The 20,983-nt window shown below is 41.7% G+C and overlaps 2 protein-coding genes across 2 annotated transcripts; both read right to left on the bottom strand.

Annotated features, from left to right (window-relative positions):
- Positions 1-986: 986 nt before the first annotated feature.
- LOC307259644 (meiotic recombination protein REC8 homolog) lies at positions 987-7,794 on the bottom strand (the record flags this gene model as incomplete). Its single annotated transcript, XM_080039586.1, has 17 exons — positions 987-1,144; positions 1,305-1,438; positions 1,545-1,628; positions 1,718-1,790; positions 1,903-1,957; positions 2,270-2,463; positions 3,178-3,391; positions 3,827-3,995; positions 4,084-4,198; positions 4,309-4,387; positions 4,478-4,545; positions 5,235-5,316; positions 5,450-5,570; positions 5,942-6,017; positions 6,098-6,240; positions 6,332-6,400; positions 7,739-7,794. 17 exons carry the CDS (start codon positions 7,792-7,794, stop codon positions 987-989), a joined length of 1,890 nt encoding a protein of 629 aa, XP_079895712.1.
- A 2,143-nt stretch (positions 7,795-9,937) lies between these two features.
- Positions 9,938-20,983, bottom strand: setdb1b (SET domain bifurcated histone lysine methyltransferase 1b). The gene is made up of 25 exons (XM_080038821.1): positions 20,910-20,983; positions 19,580-19,783; positions 19,073-19,239; positions 18,928-18,971; positions 18,328-18,454; positions 18,061-18,231; positions 17,727-17,928; positions 17,357-17,430; positions 16,993-17,183; positions 16,696-16,825; positions 16,304-16,523; positions 15,682-15,795; positions 15,249-15,540; positions 14,306-14,567; positions 13,571-13,661; positions 13,364-13,480; positions 12,895-13,064; positions 12,508-12,732; positions 12,207-12,377; positions 11,968-12,080; positions 11,707-11,726; positions 11,450-11,568; positions 11,062-11,318; positions 10,861-10,949; positions 9,938-10,245 (listed from the first exon to the last, which is right to left on the bottom strand). The coding sequence occupies exons 1-25, from the start codon at positions 20,924-20,926 to the stop codon at positions 10,128-10,130; spliced, it is 3,705 nt and encodes a 1,234-aa protein (XP_079894947.1). The 5' UTR covers positions 20,927-20,983; the 3' UTR covers positions 9,938-10,127.

Genomic DNA, 20,983 nt, shown 5'->3' with positions numbered 1-20,983 from the left:
GGGCGGAGGCTGGTTGTAGTAAGGTGAGGGAGGTGAAGCAGCAGAAAAAAGGAAGACTATGAGGAGTCGTTGGAGGGAAGAAAAAACACAGGACAGGACCATACAATATGAAGGCACAGAAAAACAGGAGCACAGCTTTAACAAAGGAAAAAATAGCCTGCAGTGTTGTCAGCGAAAACCAGAAGCGACGGGGAGACAAGACAAGAAAGTGAAGCAGGAAGCTGAAGTACTTGACAAAAACAGAAAGTAGCAGACAGAAATGATACGAAGAGACAGGAGGAGAGAGAGAGAGAGAGCTGAGACACACGCTAATAATAAACTTTGGTCACAGCCCCCTAAGAAAGTTTCTCAGAGGAGAATCAAGATGTGGCGAGGGGGAGCAAAAGGAGGAGAGATCTGGTTTCAGTGGACTCACTCCCTCTCCTTCCTCACACCTCCTTAACCCCTGCAATATGTTTTGCCACACCTGTCCTGTCTCGGCATGCTGCAGATACCTTTCAATAGACACCGCATGCTTTCTTTACAAAAATAAACCCCACAGAGCTTTATTAAAGCTTTTATTTGGAAGTTCACGTTCAAGGGGACACATTTCCTGAACCGAGAAGTGCTTTTTAATTTTTTTTAAACATAGCCGAATCACATGAATTCAGTCTTCGAAAAAAAATACATCATAACAATAAAAACAGTAAAAAATTTCATATGAAATTTCATAAAATTTCTTTAAAAAAATGATGCTTTTGGTAAAAGTTATCATAAAAAAACAGCAGGTCAAATGTTTTTAAAAGCTTAAAATATTTCAAACATGTCAACTGGATAGACCAAAGTGATCAGCAACAAAACATTTGACTTCCCTGACTGTTTTCAGTGTATTAATACTAAAAGTCAACACAGGGAATGTCAGAAACAGCTGAATGATCTTCTGTCAGACTGAACAATGATGCTTGTTCTGGAGGCCTCGTGGGGACTCCAGTGGCCGCGTTAACACGTCACAAAGTGAGAAGCCACTCTTCTAGTTTAGGTCCCGGCAAAATCAATATGTCGCCGTAATGCTCGTGCTGCTCCACGCGTATCTCCCCTGCAGATAAAGGCACTACAGACAAGACACAAACGTCCAGTTTAAAGCCTTCAATTGGTGATGGATCAGCTGAACACAAAATCACAAGACAGAGCAACAATTTGTTGAATAATCTAGATTTTAGATGATTGATTACAGGCTTTCTATGGCGTGGTTCCTGTAACATTAACACACTTCCAACATGAGTGATGGCGATGATTAGGGGGAGAGCTGAAACTGACGCACTCACCAAGGAGCCTCTGAAAAATGTTGCTGACATATCGCCGGTTGGCGTCTGGCGGCAGGAGAGAATGAAAAAACACTGGTGTATCCTCGGACTCGGCCGACTCCAGCAGCTGCCTACGCACACGCACGCCCGCACGCCTACACACACACACACACACAGACACTTCAGCACATGATCATAGAGCTAACTTCTGAGCTCTGACTTTCTTCTGATTTGTAACGGAATTGCATCCGCTGTTATTACCCTGGAGACAGAGCTGCTTCCTGCATCTCGTCGGCCTCTGGGATGTCCTGCAGTGTAGCAACAGACTGGGCAGGGGTAGGGGACCTGACAACACACACACACACACATACACTAGAGTTTAACCATGACTGCACTCAAACAAACGTTTCATGTCTCATTTCTTTTTAACCTACCCTTCTCTCTCGGGTGTGATCACAGGGGGCATGTCCCTTTGGTCAGAGCTCTCCAGTAGAATTGAACTATGGGCTGTACAAGCACGCACACCCACACACACACACTTAAAGGATATCTGTATTGCTTTATATTTATTCCCTGCAGGCTGGCTCTAACACTTAACCATAAGTGACACATGCCTCACCCAGATCTCTGACCCCAGCCCAACCCCGGGGAGGGCAATGCACAAACCACAGTAGCTTGTGTTGAATGCAACATCAGTGGAAACACAAAAATTTCACTCCCAGATAAACACAAACAAGCTGATAACAGAATTTAAAGTAGAGCAGTAAGTATTTTGTTTTTTTACACTAGGTTTACCTGAAATAGCGTGCATCTCTGATTCTCGCAAATCTCTAGGGACCTGTGTTCACACACACACACACACACACACACACACACACACACACACACACACACACACACACACACACACACACACACACACACACACACACACAGACGATCAATTTACCCAGGTATCCAGATCAGAGTCCCACAAATAAACAAACTTGCTTCCACACCTCCTTAGAGCTGAGTTCCAGTCCCCCCTCCTCTCTTTGGGCCACCTCCACCATCTCACGGTCCCTTTCCTTTTCGGAGTCGGTGGACTCTTGCCCTCTCTCCCCGGCCACCAGATCCAAGTCTGAGATGGGCTTGATGGTCGCTAGCTCTTTCCATAGATTCAGCACATCTTCAGGCAAGACTGCAAGGCAGAAAGAAATAGCTTTAAAGTGTATGGGTAATGGGAATGCTTGTGGTGTCTTTTTACCCAGTACTTTGGTGTATGACCGATGAATGATGCAATTCCCATCATTGCTAATGAGCAAATGCTAGCTTGCTTACATGCTAAACTACACGGTAAACATTGTATCTGCTTAACAGCAAGCTAGCTGAGGTCAAATATCTGAAAGAGTTACTTTAAAAAGGTGTCACAAATTATTACCACTAGGAGGATTAATCCTTCATAGAGAGCCACACAATAAATAAATAAATATATAAATAACTATTAGATCTGTCCTCAAAGACTTGTCTGTTGTTTACCACAGCTCCATATGCACAGTGACTAATTTAAGATACAGTATGTCAGCTTTTCTTTCACCCACAGAAGTGTTTTCATTCTATGTTTCCTGAATGGACCTCTCCTAAGGACTGTATCCCCCAGTCAAGTCATGAGGGTGTGATAGTGAGCCAGTACTAACAAAACCAGGTACCTCGAAACTAGAGCATGTTAAATGGAATTCATTTGTTTGGTTTAAATCTGTGCCCCTTTCTCATCAAGATATGTCAAAAGTTCCTCTGTCTTTCTTCTTGCCATCCGTATCCATATATAAAGTTTAGTGGCACATCTTTTGCAGATGTGAAGTTGGGTATTAAACCCCCGATGTTAGTGTGAGCAGAGCAGAGGTGTGATACTGACAGGTGCATGGGTTGTTGAGCAGCTCAGCAGCAGAGGGCATCCTTTGAGAAGGTGGCGTGGGGAGAACCATAGGCCGGGTCTCAACATGAGGGTCCTCTAACCGCTGCTGGTGCTCCTCGTAGGGGATCTGTGTCTCCGGGTCGAAGAAGATCAGCTGCCTCTTCCTCCTCCTCCTCCTCACCACTGGAGAAGCACGCTGAGAAGAAGGCGAGTCCTGAGTGTTAGAGAGGGGTGTGGGGGAAGTCAAACTTTCCACCTGTTAAGCCATGTTATGAAAAATCCCTTTAGTTGGTGCTTATCCTCCTGGGCCTTCATATATTATGTTATAGTTCTAAGTTCTTCATCAATATAAGCCTTATTTTTATTGTGTTGTTTTAACTTTTTAAATCTGTGCCTTTTTTGTGTCTTGTTGTTATGTTCAATTTAAACTGAAAAGGTGTTAATACTAACACTAGATATAAAACTGTTCTATAAATGTGCTCTTTCCTATGAATACAAATATAACTCATTGTATCATTATTGAAACATAATGGGGGATTTTTCACAACCTCGAACTCCGACAAAGTTATTATTGTTATTAAAATATAACTCATAATAATTTTTAGTAATAGTATCAGACTCATGGAAAAAACCACCCAAATGCTGGCACCTGCTCTAACTGTGCTCTCTCCCGTCCCCTGTGAGGGGATGGTGGGGTGGACGGGAGGGCGGGTCCGGAGACAGGGGTGAGCTGGTCCGCGGGGGGTCCAGGCGGCTCCACTGACTCTTCCAGAAACAACAACACGGCGTCTTCCTTTAATTGGGTTGCTGTCTGTGATCTGACAAAGGTAAAAACACAGGTAAGAGTGTGCACTCGTGTGGGTCGGCGTGCTGCTGATGCATGCATCTTGATTTGATGATTATTACTCAATGGTGGAGGCGGTGAGCTCTTTGGTTCTGTCTCTCTCCCGGTCTTCCTCCCGTTCCCTCTCCATCTCCAACTCTCCTGGGATCACATCTTCTCCTGGTATTTCCTCTTCTCCTGTTAGAAAAAGGGTTAAAAAAACATACAGTAACCTTCTCACTTCCTTCCTTTTTTACCTTTGTCTCAGAGTATGGAGCTCCTTCATTTTTTTTTAATCACACACACACCTTCTGGAAAGTAATCTGTTTGGGCCATGAGTAGGTCAATAGTGTCTGGATGCTGATATTCAAGCTCCACGCCTTCAAACTAGCCGAGAGAAAAGAGGAAGAGGGAAGAATAGATGAATGGTATAGTGGGGACCATTTGGGAAAACGAGCTTCTTCTGCCAGCTGTTACCTCTGCGATAGGGATAGTGACAGGCTCCCTCTCCCTCAGAGTAATTGATTCTGGAGATGCAGTTATGCCTGCAGAGAGGGAGGAAAAATATTTGTGACATTAATAAAAAAGCCACTATTACGGCTCTCTTCTGCCAATGCTCTCCCTATGTTTTCCTGGTAAGCAGCGCGGCTGATATTTATTAAAGTTGAGGACAGGCTTTGTGTGTTCTGTTGCACTGGAATGTAGAGTCCTCAATCGGCATTTCCAACGTCCAATGATAAATTGGAAATGGGGGAAAAAAAGCCAGTAAGTAGGAGAGCACTAGTTGACATTATTTGGTCTAATGTTTCAAATGTGTATCAGTATGAACTAAAACAGAACAAACATTCAATCCTTAATTGGTCAGAGATAACTGATGTAAAAGCAAACCTTACTCATAATCTAATAAATTGAGATACTGCACGAATGTGTTGAAGATTTATTAATCAATAGAAACATGTTGATTTTCAATTTTCACATTTGAAGTAAAGGTTCATGATTTTTAAAAGTCTGTCCTGTACAAAAATCTTAATTGTTTGGCTTTTCATTCTGTTAATACTGAACATTATGAGGTTGTTTCTTATTGCTCTTTATTTTATGCATTTAATATATTTATTAAATTGTCTGGCTGACTTCATTTGAACAGTCCAAGAGTTTAATTATGCCGCTGTAAAGACCCAATGCCCTTAAGAGTTGGTAAATGTACAATTCATTACAGGACATCAAGTCCTCTCACCGCTTTCTGCTGCTGCTGCTGCTGAACTGGGCACTTCTGGATGCTGAGGAGAGCTTTCTGTCACCCAACGCTCCTGACCAATCTGAGAGACACAGAACATACAGATGAAACTTCATTTATTAATACAAATATTTTAATGCATTTCCAGCTTCGACTTCGTATACAAATATCTGCTAGGGTTTTGCATTTCCCTACTTTTGCATTTGTGTACCTACCTGTATCAGTGAATTAGGACTGGGCATGGCATCCTGCATTTGCATGATTCCGAATAAAGGGTCTGGAGCTCCTTCTGTCTCCTCTAGGAGACTCAGTGCATCAGGGAAGTCCACAGCTTGTCTGTGCCAAATAACAGGAAACCCCAACAGCAAGAAACAAAAGTGGAAAAAACACAAGTTATTAGGTGTTTGTTTGTAAGCTTTGGCGCAGGCAAATGTGTGAAACGTTAAAGGTGATACAGCGGGGGTAGCACCTTTTTAATAGGGAACTTTTTAATAATAATTAATTTAATATTTGTCTAATTTTTTTCTGAGACCATCAGTGCAGAAAATGCTTTTTTTAATCGTTTTTCTTAATTCCTTTGTCATGGCTACACTCACCCAGGAACAACAGCTGGCACAGTAAAAACACTACCGCTTTTGTCCAAAGGGGGTGCAAAAATTAAGACAAACTGAAAGTTCCTCTGAGCACTTTTAAGCATCTGCTGTCACCTGCTGGAGTCATCCAGATCAATGTTCTGGGACATGCCCGGTTTGGCCAGCTTTCCCAAAACGGACTGGAGTTCCTCTGGAAGGAAACAAAGGTTGTGAACCATTGCACTTGCCTCAGCATGTCATTTGTCTAATAGTCTGTTAATGTTTTCTTACCCAAGAAAATGGCACACTGCCGGTGGAAGACGACCACCACGCCATACTGCAGCTGGGAGGAGAGGTAGAGGGAGAAGCGAGGTCGCGGCAGACCAGGCCGAGGTGGCGGCACCTGCTCCAACACGTAGTTCATGATGTCATCGCTGTACGGGCAATCGGCATTTATTGTAACTTCACAGATCAAACATTAGCCCATTTTAAATATGCAACAACGAATAGTAAATAACTTCTCACCAGGTGCTCGTCACGCTGACTTTTAGGAAATCCCGGCGAGTGATTCTGATGCCTCTGGTAGCAACAAGCCTGAAATGGGCACAGGGTGTTTATATGATAATGTTGTTTCATAGTTTATGTATCGGGGTCCAAAAGCAAAATTAATTTTGAGAAGGCTACAACCTCAGCAGGCAACTGTATACCAGCAAAAAGTAATGACGGCAATCAGCTGGCTGTTGGTTGGTCTGGTGCAACTAAACCCGCAACCGCACACATTCTTTCAGGCTTCCTGTCTGAGGCACAGGACGGTGGCTGGCAACTCTTGCTCTTAATACGTTTGCAAATTAAAACTGATTTTAAATTGAGATGTTTTTGCCTTGTGCCCTTTTTGTTGCCATTTATTTTGTTGTATTTTTTAAATTTTGCTCATAAAAATTACGACATAACCATGTTGTTACATGGTTGTATGCAGGGTGTGATAAGGCAAGGGAGCACCGCATGAGGCAAATTAAGAAGGCCTACACCTCGTCTCATAAGGTTTAATCAAATAGACTTCTGTCATTGATTCGATTCATATTGCTGAACACTGATATGGTGGAACATCTGTACATTTTTTCATGCAAAATTCCTGCTGCATATTAATAAACTTAGAGCTTGTACTTCGTTCCCTCTCTTTTCCTTATAATGAAACCTTTGACCTTATCTTCAAAGCTGTTCTTTGGGGGACTTCAAAGGGGACCGATGTGTTGTTTTGGCTACAGCCTCTCTGTTGCCAGATATTTGTTTACTGTGCCTCCAATGCACCTGCACTAATTTTTTTCTTTTTCTTCTTTGAACCGGTCACGCTCCAGAAGTGTGTGTAGTTGTAATTGTGTGTAGTAGCCATAAGTAGTAGCCTTTGTGAATACTAAGTAAAGAGACAATGGAGACACTTGGAGGAATTTTATTCTGATTAACTACATTTCAGTGGGGATGATTGCACTATTCAGAACAGTAACTGTGCAGATGGAGAGAATATATATATATATATATATATATATATATATATATATATATATATATATATATATATATATATATATATATATATATATATATATATATATATATATATATATATATATATATATATATATATATATAATAAGATTATAAATTACACACAAAAAAAGAAACTCTACCGAAGGTGACTTCAACATTAAAATGCTGCTTAGTTGCTACTTTTACTTTGAAACTCAAAAGTACATCTAACTGTTAAAACCTCTGGATTAATTTTTGAGTTGTTTAGCTGTTTTGGCTCAAATAAAACTTCGAAAAACTCCCTCCACAACCGGTAAGACCCGGTCCCAGATGAAAAAAACTTCACTTCACTGGAGTTAGCCTTCAACTATACATCGATTAAAATGGTCAGAAAACCTTTTTACTCACCAGATTGTAGAGAAACATCCAGTGTGACGTTTTAAGACTGTGGGGTAGTAAAACATCTTTGCAAAGAAAATCGAAAAATCGATCAAATGGCTGATAAATCACTGCTGCGTCAAATGGGGATCTTGTCGGCTTTTGATAGAAGATGAGATATCGGATTGTTTACTTTTTGGATGAAGCTGATTGGTTAGCGAAAGTAAAGTGCGGTCTTTGTTCCATAGTTACAAGCAGATAATGTGGGCCTACCTGTACAGGGCTGTACAGTGCGACAGTTTTGATCGCATTTGCTACTGAAATTGATCACGTGCGATGATGAATACAACTCCAATCGCACTCGTGCTAGTGTTGCCACCCGTCCCGTTTTTCCCAGAATTGTTCTCTTTTTTTCACCAGCTGTGACCCGTTTTTTGGGGAAAATGCCAAAACCTCATTTGATTTCCTTCCTTCGTTCAGTAGTTAAGGCCGTCTCACACGGGCCGAGGAGTTTGTTGCGCCCGCTATTGCATCGGAGAGGCGGGCGGGCAGGGGCGGTCTTAACGATCTCGGGGCCCGTTTCAAGACCCTGTGTGGGGCCCCACACTTTTTTTTTTTTTTTTTTTTTTTTTTTTTTATAAATAATGCTTGTGCATGCTGCCCGCGAAAATAAAAAAGATTGTGGAAACCAGTTGGTTCATAGACGGATTATGAGATAATGGGCCCAGACTCTTTGTACCGTTTTAAAGTTAAATGCATCAGAGCAGAGGAACATTTTAATCAAATCTTGAGCTGCAGAAGGAACATTATTTTTCTTAAACAGGCACTCTTTACTCTGCAACTGTGAAAACAGTACAGTAGATTGGTCTGCAGACTCATGTTATATGATGGAGGGGCCCATTGCAATATATACAGGGTGGAAAGCTACTTTTCATGAACAGTATAGAATTTACACATAGCAAGCTTATTCCTGTTTGTGTGTGGGGGGCTTAGCTGTCCCTCATGAAGCCCCTTAGACAGAGCTAATAATGCTTTTGTTTTGCACTTGCTTTTCTATTTGTCACCTAGTTGGGGCCATGATGATTTATTTCCTTATATTTAGGCTATTCCTTGTTGGACCCTGTTATTGACATGAGTGACTGAGCTCTTTGACAATGCAACATTTAAAGTTACTATCAGTATTTCTGGCTTAGGCCCCCCCCCCCCCCGAGCCCTTGGGCCCCTGGGCATGGTTGCATGCAATATTATTCTCAAAGTGCACCAGATTGATGAATTTTACTTTAAAAGGTTGCATTTTTTTCTTCCGGGGCCCCCCTACAAGGTCCAGGGTCCCCACCCACCTCAGTCTCCCAGCCTATACTGTAAAAAGCACTGTAGGTGTGTATGGTTATTATAGGTCATTACACTGGTCAGTCTGAACTGGTAGCCTAATAATGGCCGAGCCCTCCGCCCCAAACATTCAAGTGTCCCTTTTTTTCCTAAATCCAAGGTGGCAACCCTAACTAGTGCGACAGCCTGCCAAATTGCAATTGGCAGGTTAGATTATTTTGTCTAAATTGCAATCAGTGCACCCCTATTAATTTTTCTACAATTATTACTGCACACACTAGGAAATAATATTAATTGAGAATCTCAAATGAGACCAAGATGACATGCTCAAAGGTAATTAGAGCGAAATGCAAGGGTTAAGGTTATGCAAGTTTTCGATCATACTTTGTGTGCTACCAAATTTATTTTTGTGCTACTGATTTTTTTTGCTTGCTAGCACCAGTGCTACCACTTTAAAAAATAAGCGTACAGCCCTGCTGTAGTACATTTTAATACAATAGAAAATGTATATATTAATGAATTGTAATTATTTCAGTATTACATCGCGGTTTTCTGTATAATTGATAGTGTTTTGTTGCAAACTTTTATATATTACAAATGTAGTATATTTCTATATTTAGTTATTTCTATGTTGTGTTAGTTACTTATTTTTGCGATCGTTTTATTTTGGCAAGTTACAGAAAATGCTTGTGCAACATTTAATTAGTTATCAGTGCTGTAGTGAACATGGTTTAAAACTAAATAATGCATTTACTATTGCAGTCTGAATTCTTGCATTTAGTTTTATTCACAATGTTTTCCCATAATAATAAACTGGTTCACCTTGAAATTGTACTTTTGATGGCCTTGTTGCTTCACAAAAACAGCAAATGCAGGAAACTTTGGTTCATTAAAGAAAATGTGATTTTATTCAGATGTAAAGAAATGCTTTATGGATAAAATGAAAATATAAAATAACATCTGTAATAAAATCATCAGTTGAACTTAAAAAAAAAAAACGAAAAATACAAAGTAACAGTGTTGAAGAGGCTTGTCTATAGTTTCCTATGGATACAGCAGAAAGAGTGAATGAGACCATGATGGTTGGAGATCACAGCAGTCTTCCTCTGCACTCAGTGGAGCCGCAGCAGCAGAGCAGCACCTTCCCTTCCACGCTGCCCACCTCGTAGTTGTAGTCCCAGGTCAGCTCTGTGCCGGCCCGAATCCGCCTGCACAGGGACGCAAGCAGGCAAGTGAGTGCCAGGGCAAGAGCTTATCAATACATTCACTTAAAATTCAACAAGTGCATACTAGTAACTGAGGTCTCCTGGAAAGATTAATAGCTGGAGTTTATTGTATTGTTTTATTGTGTAAAGAAAGCAGTTAAGCTTCCCATCACTTGTAACACTGTGATCACTGTTGTCGGCAACTTTCTGGTTGTAAGCAACAGTAACAGCTTTAACCAGAGTGAACTGTTTACCTGTCATTCTTCATAAAATATATTTCTCATTCTATTTCATAGTATTATTAGTCACTGTGCAGTGTTTTGGCTAGGGCTGTCTAGTGATTTTAGATAATTTTTCTGTGATTAATTAATCGAAATTAACGCGTTAATCTGACAGCCCTAGTTTTGGCATTTTATTAGCATCACAGATGTTCATGCTTCGAACAGCCGGAGACTGAATCAAAACAGTGAAGTTCCAGTGAAAGCTAAACAAACTTAAATCAAGGGATTAATCTCTAAGAGCGACCTCTTTCACATTGTCACACCCTGTGTAGCCTGGAATCATTCTGAGATTGACAAAAACATCTATGACTTGTGTTAAATTTGGTTTAAAACTTACTTGCTAGCAAAGAACGCCACCCAGGGAAACCGCAAGTCATGTGTGTCCACAAACACATTCTGGACAAAAAGGTTTGGGCTACAGCTGTGCTGTAATAGGAAAGGTAGACAAGAGATTACAAAATATGATAAACACATAGGAAACAGAATTGAGGTGACATCACATAGATACAAACTGAGACCCTGTGCATCACACACTCACATTGAGGTATCGCCCAAGGTTTCCTTCCAGCTTGGCATCAATGATATAGCAGGACTCTTCACCGTCAAAGAACAGGCGGGTGTTTTGGGGAGTCTTGTCCCCGCCTCCTCCAGTTTGTCCCTGCTGTCCTGTTTTTCCTCCCTGACCTGCCGACCCTCCCCCGCCTCCAGGGGCACTGGATTTCACCATCATCCCGTGGCTGCCCTTCAGGGCGAAGCCGCGAGTAGATTTCACTGCTACCTGCTTCTTAGTCACACCTGAGCAAAAACAGCAACAACGGGGACAAGAAAAAAGAAAATGACTGGAAAGTGAAAAAAACAAATGCTATCATTATGAGTGTGGTGTAAATTCAAATATTTTCTTATTTACTCCCTTCCTTCCTCCTCACCCGGGATGACTTTCTGTTTGGACTTGTGGTCGTCAGATCCAGAGCTGATGGTTTGAACATCGTCACTGTCGGAGAGAGTCATCACATCCTGTTTCCTCCCGGTATCTGACCTCACTAGACTGCAAGAAACACAAAATTGATTGTTGACAGCATTAACTTTATGTAACATTATTGATCACAGAGTTGCTGAAAGATTGCTTAATACTAAATATTGAACAAAGTATCTATTTGAGCATATTTTGATGATTCCAACGAACCTTGTGCCCTCTCCGGATTCCTAAGATTGAAAACAGGGAAGGAAAGGTTGTATCAATCACATCATAATACAAAATCCACTTAAATAAAAGCCACCTTTTACTATTTATTGTCTTACAAAATATAATAAATCAAAGACGAGAGTTCTTAAGAGCAGAAGCAGTAGGATTAAACCTTTATTTCTGTACAAGCTTTAAAAGCGCTGTGTACAAAAAGCTCCGTTCCATCAAACATTATTCTTTCTCAATCTCCCCTGGACTAACCTTTTTCTCCCCCTGGTTGGTTAGCCAGGAAGCCACTTTGCTTTTCCCCGTCTCCTCTGGCATAGAGGGTGGCTGCTCTTCATCATTCAGCCCATCTTTACTGTCCTGACTCCCTGGGGCAGAAAGCAAGAGAGGCTTGTGAAGAAATGCTGCAAACCACTTTTGGACTCACAAATATTAGCAGAGCGGAAAAATAGACCTAATAAAATAAACCTCCTGGAAAGATGCCACCAACTGACCTTCCTTTGTGCCCTTGACCTGACCACGTGTGGTGTAACTCCTCCACACAGAGCTGGAGCTGAAGTAATTCTCCTTCACAAACGTGTCGTCTGAAGAGTCACTTTCATCTTCACTCTTTGAGTCCTTGTCGTCGTCATCATTGCTGTCCCCCGAGGTGCTTGGACTTTTGGCTGTGGCAGAAAAAAGAATAACGTGTCAAATGTGGAGAAGAAGGAAGATAAAATGTCCGCCGGACCAAGAGGAGACTGCTTGGAAACTGCAGAGAACCTAACCAGGTCTATCCTTTGGATCTGGACTCACCCTTCTTGGGCGGGCGCCCAACAGGGTTAGCTGAAACCATCTTAGATGGTTGGATTTTTATCCTGGACATGTCCACACCGCTTCCCTCACTGTCTGAACAGTGAGCTTCACTCTCATAGCCCTCTTTGAAGTTCTCCACACTCTCTATGTGGTCCAGATTAGCAAAATACTCGTCCCCCATCTCTAGACCTTCCTTGTCGGCAAAGTCATCCGTCAAGATTTTACCTGGTTAAGTGGAAGAAAAAAGAAGAGAAGAAGAAAAACTTTGACTTTGAAGTCAAGTCTGCAGTTGTATTTGTAAGGATTAAACTGATGATGATGTCTGCCTGTTGTCTATCACGTCTGACCTTACAAAACCATTCTTATAAATCTGTTCCCTTTTCTCACCGGCATAAATGCAGACAAAAGAGCCCTTGGCCACGTCATCCAAACAGCGGATGCCCCAGCCTTTGTTCTGAGTCTTGAAGAGCTGGAGACGCACCTGCAGGCCGTGCTGCACCAGCCGGTTGGTGCACTGCTGAGAACAGCATTTGCACCGCTTATTACACTCGTAGATCCTGAGAGAGAAAGAGCAATCCATCAGGGAAGTGGATAGATTATGACTTTTTATCTTATTATAAATGTAAATGTAATGAGGGCTGAGAGTGTATCCCTCTTTCTGTCAAGTACAATGTGTGTGTGTGTGTGTGTGTGTGTGTGTGTGTGTGTGTGTGTTTGTGTGTTTGTGTGTGTGTGTGTGTGTGTGTGTGTGTGTGTGTGTGTGTGTGTGTGTGTGTGTGTGTGTGTGTGTGTGTGTGTGTGTGTGTGTGTGTGTGTGTGTGTGTGTGTGTGTGTGTGTGTGTGTGTAATGTCTGACCCTGTGGGAAGGCATTCCTCTAATCGTTTGTGCAAAAATCCAGCAGTTGGGTTGATCTGTGCCCCCGGTGTACAACCTGTAGCCTGAAGAGTCAGCTGGTGGCATGAGCATTTGGACCTGCAATGAAGACACAAGGACATGAGTTCACAATATTGACACAATGCGAGTAGAAATGTCAAAAACCATAGGGTGAGGAATTTGGCTGACTTGTCTCGACAGCCGTCTGTGCAATCACACCCGACCAGGAAGTCTGAACTGGAGTTGATGTATACTCCATCCTCAGGAATACGCTCTTTACCTTGAAGAGAGGAGAGGCAGATCTATTAATATTTTGCAATGGTTTAATCCACTGGGATATTTCATAGAAGGTAAGATAAAGATAAAGGCAGCTGCATGAATAGGTTATTATTTTGTATTTATTCTATCTATGCATTTTTACACATAACACCTGCAGTGTACAGTATGTGAACTAGAAAGGCGGGAATGTAAAGGCTTCCAAGAATTGCTCTCTCGACACTTAAAGCAAAATTAAGAAATCATAGAGATCAAAAATAAATAAATTGAATGGTCATCTTTGATATGTAAACCTGACACCCATATTTCCCACAATGCAACTCGACCGTCAACTGTTTGGTCTGAGATGTGGGTGTCATGGTAGTAGCAGCTAATGTAACCTCGAGCTGCTAGCGTCAAGCAGTATAGAGGAGCGTGGGTTCAGAGGTCTCCCTTCACCCTCAGATTTTCTTTAATGTAAAACTTCCCACTTGAAGCAATTTATAAACTTCACACAGTGGAGCGACAAAATGCTTCAAACGATTTTTCCCAAATATGCTGCATTACTCGGAGACCTGTAAAATCTCTTTGATGTGTAAAATAAGTGGCTGCTCCTGGAACACGCTCTGACGAATCTCTCCTTTGTTATTATCCCAATGTTATTCTTACTGTATGCTACTTTAGGAGGCGGGGTGTTATCGATCTCGTTGACGCAGGACAGTGGGATGTCCTCCTTCCCCTTAGTGATGTCGGGAATGTAATAAAATGGCCTCTGTGGCTGGAAGGGCCGGTCCACCAGCACGTAGGGGTCGAGACAGAACATCTCTAAGAATATAAAGTCACAGCGGGTCTGGAAGAGGTAGTACTGGATCTCTGCCATGTTACGCAGGCAAAGCCCACATGGAGCCTTGTAGATCACGTGGAAGGACATCTGAGGGGCGGACATGGAGAAGACAAGAGTTTTACAATTGAGTTGAAATGCAAGGATGTTAGGGATACACGAAGGCAAATAAAAGTAACTAAGTGCCCTATATATAGTCATGGAAAAAAGTGTTGCCACTCCTGGAATTTTGTCAGGTAATGCACTGCTTCTCCCAGAAAATGTTTGCAAGTATAAATGTTTTGGCATTAATATGTTTATGTCATTAATTGTTTTCAATGAAAAAACATAAAAGCGAAATAGACAAAAAGCCAAATTGGATATAATTTCTTTGGTAAAAGACATCAATGTGTTTATTAGTATGAATGGTCCAAAATCCAGTGGAGAGGTATAGAAAGCGTATTGATGGATACAGGAAGCCATTGTTTTCTGTTATTATTTTCTAAAGGTTGTGCAACCAAGTATTAAGTTCAGGGTGCCAACACTTTTGTCCGGCACATTCTTTGAGTTGTGTGTAAAATTGTATCCGACTTGGCATTTTTGTATTTTCTTTTTTGCGTTTTTCAGTCGGAAACAAATGTAATAGAAATATTAATGCCAAAGCAGTTGTTATTGCAATCATTTTCTGGGTGAGAGTTATCTGACAGAATTCCAGGGGTGCCAACACTTTTGTCCATGACTGTATATACAGTATATATCCAATGCTCCCTTCCTCTGTCCCTTCGAATGTACCTTGCGGTTGACTTTACGTCGTCCAGTCATGCGTCTGAAGTCGTACAGTAGAGGTGTGAGGAGGGGATTCTTTCCTCGGTGGAAGTCTTGCCTTGCAGGTCGGACACGGTTCAGACATGCGGGCTGACAGGTGTGTGCCAGGTAGAAGATGCGGTCTGTGGGGGCGCGGTATGACGGCTGATGTGGGATGGTGGCCATGGTGTGGGTAATAGGAGGGGGGCCCGGGGCGAGCTGCCTCTGATACGACATGAATGTCGGCGAAGCAGTGTTTTGGACATTCAATATCCTCATACTTTGGAGTGAAAAACAAAGGACAAAGAGAAAAAAGTGATTTTAACAATTTTAAAACCTCTTGTGTAAGAATGAGATCACTTTCAACAGTGCATGTCTAACAAGTTGCAACTTATTAGACAGAAGAATAAGGTGGACTCACCCAGGCAGGTTGCTGGGACTGGAGGAGAGTGATTGCATGACTTTGGAGGCGTGAGTGCCTCCCACCCCGGGGACAAACGGAGACGTGCTCTTCTTTGCCATCTGATGTTTATTGCTTGAAGACACAGAGGAGACGTATCAATCAATATTAAAAGTCGCTGCATCCTCTTTAATTGTCTAAGATTAAAGCTCCAGTAATAATTTTTTTTTTCATTAAAAAGCATCAAACTGAAGCTTTTAATGGCTTTTGATTTCCATCATGAGCTGGTGCGGCTAAAATAATAAATATCATACTGGTATCCTTCCGGTAAACTCATACACAACTCCAAATAAATGCTTTTTTTATGTCTGTTAAATGTGCAAATATGCAACTGTTTGCTTCAAAAACTGATAGTATGTCAATGCTTGTGTTTTAGCTTGTTTTGCTGCCCTGCCCGAGTAAGAATCAATTGATGCTAACTGTGAGAAGACCATGCTCAGGTTATTTGGTTGCATGCTAGAGATTGTTCTTAAAGGTTAAAGAAAAAGAGGTAAATGAACTTTGTTTTGCAAAGTATACACCTTTAAACAAAAGAGAAATATTTTTAGTTGTGTTACTGCTATGTTGAGTAAGCATCACTCACTCAACACGTGGAGGTTGTGGAGGTGGTGGGGGTTGAGGGCTTTGTTGAATGGGTTGGGTTGCTTGGGGCTGTGGTGGTTGTGGGGGTTGAGGACGTGGTGATGTTTGTTGTGGTGTCTGTGAAGGCTGGCTGGGTGGAGCCTGCTGTGTTTTGACGGGAGACGATCCGAGAGGTCCGTCACTGGTGTATTGAACAACTGGCCCTTTACTCCTCATCACCCCTGGAGGTGGCAATGGACAGCAAGAAATGACGTGGAAATTAAAACGACTAAAAAGCAAACATCGATGACGGTGTCAACTCATGGCTTTCACCAGACAAATAAGTTATTTAGTTGATGAATAATTGCAAGTGCAGACAGAGCAATACTCTTTGTCAACATGCAGGTGCATTACCCATGTTAGGTCGTGACCTCTGCATGCCAGCTAGCTTCTTCTCATGTGTGTTGGCAGTGGTCATCTTCAGGTTGAACATTGGCTCCAACCTGGTAGAGCCTCTGTATATCCACTCGCTCCTCTTGTCATCCTGATCAGCACAAACCAACACAAGAAGTTTACTAAGTTAAAATCACAACTAACCGGCATAGTTATTGTGATTGATGTGGACACACCAGCAATGAGCAAGGCCCTTCTGTTCTTTTTCACAGCTTGTCTAACTGAATGTTGTATTCTAATTTTTTTACACCGACATACCAAAAAGAGGATCTTGACCAAGCTTCCATCCACTTCCTCCACTTTGCTCCTCCACCAGGTGCCCTCCCACTCAGTCTTGATGATCTGTCCAACCTTTAGCAGCACCATAGGCCTGCTGGGATACGCAGTGATGTACTCCTCGATGAAGTCTCGACACGACGCATCCTCAATATCCTCCCAGGTGTGCTTTACTGTGTGAACAAGAACAATCGCAATTAATCAACACAACGATTTGATTCAGTCTTACCACAAATTGGCTCCCAAAAGACTGAAACCACTTGAATTTAACCAACTCATTTCACAGCTTAATGAGTTTTTAAGATTACAGGTGCAGAAGGAGATAAATTGAGAAATGGGCTCTTACATGGTCTGCAAACAGGGTAGAGCTCAGGTAGCGTCACATATGAAGCATAGCCATCATCGAAGAAGATCAAAAATCTGAAACACAGACAGAAAAAGATATTAGCTAGAGCCTGACTGATTCACTTTTCATAAACAGTATCAATATTTGCAGTATCAGTACTGTCTCTATTACATAGTTTGTCCATCAGTGAGCACTGATATATTTTTTAAAAGTGTAAAAAGTCCTTCTCACTACATAACTTTTAACTCTCAAATATTTATATTGTCCTCAAACAGACAGTTGATGACATAGCTTTAAAAATCAACACATAAGCACATGCAATCAGTATCCCCTAACTCGGTTCCCCCACTCTTTAGCCTTGTCCACCCACCTCATACGGTTCTTATTGCTGGGCATCTCTGCCACTACTCCAGCATATAGCCACACCAGGTTGCCGTCCTTATACTTGGCGACTACACGAGCCCCGACGTACAGACTCTCCAGGGTGGGGTTATAATCGAACGCCACATGGTTTCCAGACAGCAGACTCTTTCCTTTGTCAAACTTCACTTTGTACTTGAACAAACCGTGTTCTGTACATAGAATATAGTGACAGAGGGTGTGTTGTATGAACATATATCAGTTCGGGAAAATGCAAGAACAGAATACTTATAATAAAAACAATGGGAAACTTAAAAGCACAGCAAAATGTTCTGTAAATTCACCTGCGGGGTTGACAGCGACAAGGCTGCCTCTGTGCCAGGTCTTGGTGCGTTTTTTCCCCAGAATGCTCATCCCCACCTTGACCTCATCTTCTTTCAAGTTTGGGTTTGGCTGGGTCATGGACTGCGAAGGAACCCCGGATACAAACACTGCTGGCACTGAACCCTGAATACCTGCAGGGTAGGTGAGGGTTAGTTATCCAATGATATGATCCTTTGACAAAGGTGTGTGATGCATGTAACGTTACCAATGGAAGTATGTGTGCAAACCTGACTGGGATGAAAACTGCGCTGGAGATCGGAGCAATGTGGCACCAGGGGACGGCCTGGTGACTATTTGGACCAACTTCTGCACCTGCTGGGAGGTTTTCTGTAAAGCAGCAAAGGCGTCTTTTGCCTGACAAAACAAATAAGTTTGTCACTATCTGCATACATTGAATCACATACCAATGGAGTTGTCCTGGCCTGTCTAGTACATTAGAGCAAAGTATGTGTCATAATTTGGTCTATTTGACTAAATTCTCAGTAAGGATGCATTGCTCAGTACAATGCAACACATCAACATGTACCGCACACTGCGATCAATGCATTGAACCTCACGTTATTAATTTTGTTGTTTTTTACATTTGAGTTAATATGCAGTTGTTTAATGTACAGTATAGTAGTGTAAATAGATCCAACAAAGGTCCATTACATGATTCTGGAGATATTTATTTAGTCCAAAACAACAAACATGGTTGATAACTTATTTGTTATAGAGCTTTAGAGAAATAACACAAAAATCATTCAACACATGTAATGCATCTCCCTCATACCAGCCCACATGTACAATAACAGATCAATATCATTAAGTTCTTTGGTTGTTCTCACCACTGGATTTTTGCCTGGAGTGACCATCTTCTTAGGAGGAACAACTGAAACATGATGAAGAACACAGGAGAAAAAGATATTGAATAACCCCAATGTTTTCATGTCGTTTTCAGCTTGTAGCTGTTCTCAGGAGAGAGCGACTTACGACAGCCCACCGCAATCACATCGTCGTCCTCGTCATCGTCTATCTCGATGACCTCAGAGGAAACCATGCTTCCTCCGCCCCCCTCGTCCTCTGAGCTGCTTTCGCGGTAAACCAGGCCGTACTCCTGGTAAGTGGCCCTCACCAGTTTCTCACACTCCAACATGGACCTGATGAAAAAATATATATATTGTTTTATTAACTTTAGTGGTTTATTCAGTCGGTGCTTCCACTGAGATCACTGGACTTGTGTTACCCTTCAAATGTTTTGTGAACACGGCCCCTGAACAGTAGTCGACATCATACATGTGTGTGTTTTCAGGGTTATCTCCACCGTGAGATAATAAACCCTCACACTGCCTCAAATCTTTCAAACAGATGAGGAAACATAATAATACCCATGCTAGAGAGATTAATTTAAATAATAAACACTGAAGCCGAAAAGAGATATACAGACTAAAAACAAAACACAACTCTAGAGGCTTTATGGAAACATTAATGTCTACTTACTGGCTGGCATCCTTTAGAAGCATCTCAGTCTTGGCCTTCTCTTCTTCCTTCTGCTCCACCCTTTGCTGGAGCTCTGTCAGCTGAGCCTTTTTCTTCTGCACCACCTCGCTTTGCTCCACGGCTTCTTCGATCCACTTCTTCAGCTCGTCCAGAGAAACTCCCAGCTCTTCCTCCAGACTGGCGTCCCAGCCCTCCACCTCCATCCTTAAAGGGTAGCACAAAAAACAGAACATCCCCTTTACTTACTACACATGAATCTTCTGGGTCCTACTTAATTCAACAGAAAATCTGTGTTCATGAGATGCAGTATTATTCCAGCATTACATTTTATACTCGGATGGATTTTGTTTGTGTTGTTTGCTCACTCTGTAGTTTTTAATCTAGTAAAAGAATAAAAGTATCACATCAATAGTTTTATCACCTTATGTTAAGCATGTCCAATATCTCTTAAATCCATATGCCAATTACAAAATGATTTGATTATAAATGGATGAGATTGGTTATGAGTGAAATATCTAAGGCCACATAACTCTATATATTATTGAAGTTCTGAATAAAATATATATTCTGAAACACGATTAAAGGCTTGATATCCGTCTGTGTTTATCAATTCCAAAAATGAACATAACCGTGAATCTGGTCACGTGTAAACAGCAGTGTAGCCAAGACGTGCTACTAGTTCTGTCTTATTGGTGTGATGATACAGTGCATGTGGCGGAGGCAGTGCATCACAGTTGAGTTGGGCTGCAGGTTAAAACCTATTTACTATCTATGGTTAAAACCTTACACGCAGGAAAAACAAATCACTGCATATTCTGAAGTTTCACCTTGACTTTAAATATGTTGATGTTTTCTTTGTTGACGCATGTAGTGACCGCTGAGAAAAAACATGCAGTAGTTGTACCAATTTGACACATAGCAACTTTATCATTTGAAAAGTAAGAATTGGCCAGTTTATTTAAGTGCAGCTGAATGGGAGAGTAGCATGCTAAAAGTTAGCAAAACAATGGATATTTTGAAAGCCATAATCTCGGTTATTTACCTGGGCAATTTGCGATTTAATATTAGAAAACGTAAACTCCTAGTTTAACCTACCATGCATCCGTGACACTTTAAAAAGAGTCACCACGGGCAAACAACAAAGGGTAGCTACAAGACAACAAACTGAAGCTTGGTGCAAGTGAGTGTAGGCTAGCTCGTTAGCCTAGCATTCGTATTGGATAATGTTTAATTTGCTGCATGGCTGATGAACGTGCATGCTCAAACAAACACCCTCGTGTCCTCTCTCAAATATGCATAACTTCCTTCAGAGACCTCACTCATCACTCACCCCTCGCTGCCATCCATCCTGACTGCTCGTAAAATTTGAGGCTAGCTGGGTAATGCTACTGGCTAGCTACAATT

Source organism: Ammodytes marinus (genome assembly GCF_949987685.1).
Source record: "Ammodytes marinus genome assembly, chromosome: 13".
Lineage (NCBI taxonomy): Eukaryota > Metazoa > Chordata > Actinopteri > Uranoscopiformes > Ammodytidae > Ammodytes > Ammodytes marinus.
The sequence above is the reverse complement of the archived record's forward strand: the minus strand, read 5'-3'. Positions and strand labels throughout refer to the sequence as shown.